The sequence below is a fragment of the Anopheles funestus genome, chromosome X, assembly GCF_943734845.2.
Source record: "Anopheles funestus chromosome X, idAnoFuneDA-416_04, whole genome shotgun sequence".
Taxonomy (NCBI): Eukaryota; Metazoa; Arthropoda; class Insecta; order Diptera; family Culicidae; genus Anopheles; species Anopheles funestus.
The window spans coordinates 2,842,471-2,849,601 of record NC_064597.1 but is presented as its reverse complement, the minus strand read 5'-3'; the positions used below and the strand labels follow the sequence as shown (position 1 = coordinate 2,849,601).

The following is a 7,131-nucleotide window of genomic DNA, read 5'->3' as shown; positions in this document are numbered from 1 at the left end:
TTTTTTTTTTGAATAACCTCGAGTACCCAAGAAAAGCGTCACAAACTTTACTGTTCAATATTTTCTAATCACTTTAATTACGTCAAATCCGTTTCCCTTTCCGTTTGGCAGATTAATACTACTGGCTAGGGGGGGAGGGTGGTACGCAGGGGAGGAAATAAGGAAGGGAGAGAAGATGGAAGAAAAACCCCATTTTCTCTTACAAACCGAGCAAACCGAGTAATCGGATGCGTTCGCATTCGAATGGCGTTGGCATCTCTCGAAGGACGGAAATAGACTGGGAAACCAACCGCAAACCACTCCCCCTGCCTCCCTGAAGGTGTTTACGGGACGAAAGAAAGATTGGATATATTTTATTTTCTTTTTTTGTTTTTAATTTCCCCTTCGCACACCAACCCACCACCATCCGTGTGCCGTGAACCGCGACAAGTGCATTTTCCATTTCCTTTTTTAATGTGTTTTTGTTCGCACTTTTTGTTGTTGTTGTTGTTGTTGCTTTTCCTGCTTCATTGAACGCGCCATCACCATCATTACTAGTTTTATCATCTTGCAGAAAACGAGAGTCGGATGAACAGCGCGGAAAAATCAAACAGCTTCTAGACGGATCGAATAAAGGTCGAACCATTGGAAACGGATGCAAGGTCAAGCGGACGGCCACGGAGCCACGTAAACGAGTACCGGTAGTCCATTTTTCATTATTTTCCTTTTCCATGCTTTTACTGGAATCTTCTTCCTTCCCTCCTACCCCCCCCCCCCCCTCCCCCCTTCTCACCCGATTTGCTTTAGACCGGCTTACCGGGCTTCGCATCACTAGGAAAGCCGCTACAAATCTTAAAAGAAAGAAGCAAAAAACAAAGCACACTTCACCAGAATATAGAAAGCATCGAAACGTAGATCAGAACAGTATAAAAGATGCCCTAAGCATCCTCGCCATCATTTGCATACGACAGCAGTTTTCCATTTCCGCGCCACAGTGCTCCCGGCGCGCTTTTGCTGCGTGTGATGCCCAAAATACGTTCGGTTGCCTACCTTTAGGCGCTACCGTAACCTTCCCGCAACAAAAAAAACCTGTAGCATCGCGGCGAATCGGGGCATCATTTCATCGACCAGCCAAGATGGAACTCAAAACCCGTTGTGTGGAGAGTTACCTTTATTGTGTTTGTCTGTTTTTTTTTTCGCTATATAAGGGAAAGGATGGAACAAGGCTAAATCTACTGCTACTACTCCTTCGGTGTGCTGCACACCTGCCGCGCAATTTCATCGATCAGCTGCTGGTTTTGTTTAAGCACCGCCCGCAGTTCCTGCAGCTCGCGCGTAACATCGTTCATCTTTTCCGTGCTCTGATCGATCTTGGTGGCGAGTGCGTCCAGTGTTTCGGAGGTACGCGGCACACCGCTGTCACCCTCCGTACCAGGCGGCCCACCCTCCGCCGGCTGTCCCACCGGTGTACCATCCGACCCAGCCGGTACGACCGTCGGTTCACTAACGGCTGCCAGCTGTTGTTCCTTTTCCTTCGCTATTTCGTACGCCGCCATCATGATGTTGCGCGGCAAACGCTTCTCTTCCGGGTTGAGTGGTTTAACGCTTAAAATCACCCGATAGGCACGGGGTGAAACGAGCGCCGTGTAGTGGAGCAAACTGCGCAACCAGTTCGGCAACCAACCGTTAAACAGGGCCGACTCAATGTACGAAATGAGCTTCGTTTGTCCGACCAGCTTCGATAGGGTGGCCGTCTTCTTGAGCGCCTGAATGTCGTCCACCGCAATACCGACGAGCAGGTTCATCAGGATCACGGTGACGAACAGTAGAAACAGCACGAACGTTATCTGGGCGCTCAGCTCCAGCATAAACGGTGGATCCTTCCCGTCCGGATCGTTGATGAGGAGTTCTAGGTCGAGTTCGCCCACCATCATCACCAGCACGGTAATGAACCCCATGAAAGGGTTCTCGAACGATGAAGAGGACGGAAAGATGACGCAAAAGCTGATCGTAAAGCCAACCAACATGCAGGAGTATGCGATGAACAGCTTCGCAAACTCAACCTGCACCTTCGTGTACATCGCAACGTATGCGCCGAACACTGGGAGTTGCCCTATCATCACCATCAGATGTGTCCAACCGAGCAGTACCGCAAAGGCACCGATATGATTCTGCCAGGTATAGGTCCGCTTCGTATAGATGTACGAAATGACAAACACACTAACGATGATGAACCACTCGGTAATGTTCTCCATCTGGGTGACGTATCGGCGAATTGAGGAGTAACCCGTAATACCGTACAATTTCCGGCAGATCTCCACGAAGGTGATCGCGACGAGGACCAACCACTGCATCTCCATTACGAACGGGTTCCGGCGCAACATATTGCCCAGGATGGATTGTTTCTGGCAGAGTTCCTGCTCCTGGATCGTTTCCTCCATATCTTTGCTACCGTTGTAACAGTTGTGCGCCAGGGCGGTCAGTACGTACAGCGTTAGAAACAGTATGAAGATAAAGCAGAAGAGTAGTCGGGCGATGTAGTACTTCCGGATCTTGCCCCACTTGATGTAGATGAAGGCGGAACAGAGCGGATGCTGTAGCATCTCCTTCTGTCCCTCGTCTACCAGTGTGTTCAGGTAGCTAATCTCCCGCGGATAGCAATGCTGCAGTATCGTGCGAAAGTCTAGCTCCAGCTCAACCTCCTTTTCGGAAGGATTCTGCGAATGGATCAGTGTCATCGCGTCGTCAAACTTTTGTGTAATCATCGCCAAAGATCCTGGGGTTTTGCGCGTTATCACGTTCAACGCCGTGGTGCCTTTCTTCGTTTTAGCCGTAACATCCGCATCGTAGAAGAGGAGTATCTCGACACAGTGCGCTAACCCGTCGAGAGCGGCTAGATGGAGGGGCGTAAACCCAAACACATCCTTCTTGTTAACGTCCGCACCCCAACAGATGAGTGTCTCGATAATGTGAAACGCTGACTCAGACCTTCCAATTGCCGTGTGGAGTGGAGTGCGCATATCAAAGTCCTCCTCATTTGGATCGGCACTCCCGGCGCGCAGCAGTAAATCGACACACTCCAAGCTTGAGGTACGTGACGCTAGATGGAGCGGCGTAAATCCCCGATGATTCTTCAACCGCGCTTCAGCACCTTGCTCGAGCAGGAGCGCCACACACGCCGCATTACCTTCGTCCGCTGCCAGATGCAGGGCGGTTGACTCCTTCTCCCGTATACCGATGCGGATGTTCGGATCGGCACCCGGGGCAGCTAGCAGCACCCGCAAACAATCCACATGTCCAAGATCCGCCGCCAGATGGATCGCATTCATGCCGCTCGGTTTGATGGAGTTGACGTCCATACCTTCCGCAATGAACAGCCGGACACAGTCCAGGGCGTTGGCGCGTACCGCGCAGTGTAGGAGCGTCTCCTCACCGCCGGGCCGTCGCGTACACAAATCCAACCGGGCGCCCTTGCTCAGCAGAAACAGCGCCGTATGGGCCGCATTCCCGAACGCGGCGCACTGCAGCGGGGTGTACGCTTTCGGCTGCAGGTTCACATCGATTCCCTTCGCAACGAGCACACTCGCACAGTTCAGGCAGCCACTGAACGCACTCAGATGCAGCGCGGTAAACCCGTTCGTATCGTGAAACGCCAGCTCCGAACCATGCTCCATAAACGCGTCCAACAAATCCCAACGCTTCGCAAATGCCGCCCACAGAAAGCAAATGTTTCGTTCGGTTTTACTCGCCCCGCCGAAGAAATCAATCACATTCGAAGCAACCATATTACCCTGCTCGATACTATCCAGCAGATGGACCCGGCCCGCAGCAAGCCTTAGCTGCTCAATAAGCGCAGTCCGGATCGAATCACTCGACAACTCAATCCCAAACTCCGGACTCGACTCTTCATAGCTGTCGAAGATGATCGGTGCACTTTCGGCCGGTGGCGATGGGCCAATCTTCATGTACTCAAAGTCTTCCGTTACCATCGCTTCCTGATCGTTCATCCAGTGGACGCTCAGCTCGGGCGAGATGGAAAACCTGCGTGAAAATGCATCATGCAGCTTCATTCCCGTGGTTGATTGCGCGGTTAGACACTTACCTCGGTTTGATCGGAATCTGCGAGTTGCGGCGCTTCATCGATTTGGCCGTGAGGCGCCGCGTCGGCTTCGACGAGCCCTCCTTGTAGCCGAAGTTCTCCATAATGGACACGCACCAGTCACGCAGATAAGCTTTACACGGCACCGTAACGTTAAAAATTCACTCTCACGGCCTGTCCACATCCGATCGCTAGCGTGTGCGATCTGATCGTGTCTGAGACTGCACCCAAAGCGAGGGCGTACCGTTCAGCCTTCATCAACAGCATCAACAGCCCGTTATCTACCTTTTTGGCTGATTGTGTTTGTGCTGCCAGAGATAAATTTATCCACCGTACGATAACAAACAACCGTGCTGCTGCCCGTATGTGTCGCAGGGAGATGAACCATTAACGAGCGGCTCGTTACGACAATTGACGATGCAGGCTAATACAGATTTACGGTTCCCTTCTTCAGTGCGGACTTCGTCACAATGCGACACACGCATCGTGTGTGTGGGAGGGGGGGGGAGGATTTTTTTCTTCTTTTGTGTTATCTGTAGGAAGCTGTTCATAATTGGGGCATGAAGATGGGGCCCTTTTGTATTGTTGCCTTGCTTTCCTTGCGGTTGGAATTAGATTCACTTTTGGCTAATTTTATTCCTCTCTGTGTGTGTGTGTGTGTGAAAGTAGAAAAACGAATGTGGATGAAAAGGATGGAAAAGAGAGCAAGAGAGAGAGAGAGAGAGAAACAATGCGATAGGTAGTAAGAGATGAATAACACCTTGCGCAAACAATGACTGAATATTCCGTCAGCTGAGCTGGATCAAGAAATTCGATTCACCATACTAAGAATAGCATGCATTCTTTATTGCATTTTGAACAATTGATTTTTTTAGTTTTTTTATTTCTATGTTTATTTTCTCAAACCATTATTACTTGAAAAAAAAAATCTCAGGGCGGCCAGGCCGTTTGTCTTACGGAATTATTATTAAATTAATTTTCCTCTTAAGATTTTTTTTAATTTGAATTTTTCATAAATAGTTTAAATAATCATTACCTGTTAAAATAAAGCTCTATTATTTCATTTTGTATGGTCTTAATTTAAAAATAAAAAAAAATAATTTAAAAATAATTTTTAACTTAAAAATAATAAATTTAAAAATGATTTAAACTGTGAAAAAACATTATTTAAAATTTTATTTTACAGCAACTCTTAAAATTTTCCCACAACCACAAATGTACTCATATACGTTTGCGTTATTGGCACCGGAATTATTTTTTTTATATTAAGCGCTCTCTTCCCGTACCTTCAGGTGTGCACACCTTCGCAAACTCTCTGCGTAGCATAATTTTGACTATTTCGATAGAGTCAATATTGAGCTTGGTTTATTGCTTCCTTAGTCTTTCCCCGCTTCTGCCACATTCGTCTCGTTCCCGGTTACTTTCAACCGTGCACAGACGGTGTACGTTTGGGCAATGGAATGGAATGGAAAAAAATGGTGACGAATTTTCAGTGTGACCCTAAAGCGCATGTTGGAGTCGGAATATTTGTTGACATTCGCACAGTGCCCGCTAAGATAAAACTGTTTCATTTTACAATGGGACAACGAATGCTTGAGAGACCGGCGATCGTGCTATTGCGTGAGGGTTTATTAAAGAGAGAAAGAAAAAAAGAGAGAGAGCAACCGATGAAGCAGATTATCAACAGATTGCCGCAGTCAACTGGACCAGAATTGAATTTAGGAAACGGCAATTAAGATTATTTAACGTGACGCAGTTTTGCGTCTTGACAAGCAATTTAATTTCAATTTCTTCCGCTTTTTATTCCGTAGTTTTATAAAATAAAAATTTAACAAATTAATTATTTCACTAGCTTCACCTAAAACTAAACTTCTAGTGTTATACAAAAACAAATCGGTTTATCGAGCAGGAAGTCCACCAGTTCGACGCGGTACAAAATAGATAAATTAGCGAACATGCGAATAAAGCGAGAAAAAGCAGCAGACCATAACGTTCGATTTAGCCGTTTGTATGTTCCAGCGTTTCGTTTACGCAAAGCGTTCCCATATGATCGTGCATTCGGGGTTTAGATGCGTTTTTGGGTACACAAAATAGTAACAGCAGCTTTCAAAATTTTTCGACAATTTCACACAGAAACCAAAGAAACATGAATTTTAACTAATATTTTTAATGTCTTTTTAATTTTGTCTAAAATTACCTTATAAATTCACTGTATATAATGTTTCTTTGTTATCTTTTATGTCATCCAACTCGACAATAACTCGTAATAGAAAATGTGGAGATGGTCCCACCATGTTTGTTTTCTTATTTTCTATAAAATTTTATACCAAATGTCAAACATCCGGTCATGATAGACTATTTAACACTAGTAATTGAAATGAAATAATATAAAAAAATCTTCACCGAGGTCTTTCTCCACCCTGGATTATGATGAAAAGCAAAGATTTTATAGTTTTGCTTTATTCAAAAAACACAACTCAGCAGTGAGGTTTCTAACTCTAATCATGTTGCAGCTTACTCGATTGCACCGTGAACAGACAGATGCCATTGGCTATGGTATGCCCAAACAACTGATAGCCCTGCTGTAACGTATCTTTACGTGGCCACGCGACAAACAGGAAGTTCCGGCCCTGGAACCGTTGGTGCGTTCCAGCTGAATGCTTACACCGGTCTTCGGTTCGGTGCCGGGCCGGGCGCTCGAACCGTTTTTGCCGTCCATCCGTATCCATTAAAAAGCCACCGGATCCGATGCCACTTTCACTTCGCTGGCTTCGTAAGCTAACACAAAAAAACACCGATATGTGAGGTGGTTGGAAAGGGGGGATGGAGGAGAACAAGAAGGGGGGGAAAACGCAACTCCCCGGTTTCACACACAACAAAACGTGGCCAATTGTTCCGCGCAGGAAGTTCCCGCGGGGATGGTGTGCTCAACAACAGTGTACCCCCAAAAAAAAATAATAATAAGAAGGAAAAACGGGCGATGACACCCAAAAAGGGAAGGAGGTGTTTTAATATTATAATGTCATTCAAAACGGGTGAGCAACATGACTCTA

General features: G+C 46.6%; 1 protein-coding gene across 1 annotated transcript; it reads right to left on the bottom strand.

Moving 5' to 3' along the window:
* Positions 1–773: 773 nt before the first annotated feature.
* LOC125762583 (transient receptor potential channel pyrexia) lies at positions 774–5,067 on the bottom strand. The gene is made up of 2 exons (XM_049424861.1): positions 4,082–5,067; positions 774–4,020 (listed from the first exon to the last, which is right to left on the bottom strand). The coding sequence occupies exons 1-2, from the start codon at positions 4,180–4,182 to the stop codon at positions 1,221–1,223; spliced, it is 2,901 nt and encodes a 966-aa protein (XP_049280818.1). The 5' UTR covers positions 4,183–5,067; the 3' UTR covers positions 774–1,220.
* Between the last annotated feature and the right edge of the window lie 2,064 nt (positions 5,068–7,131).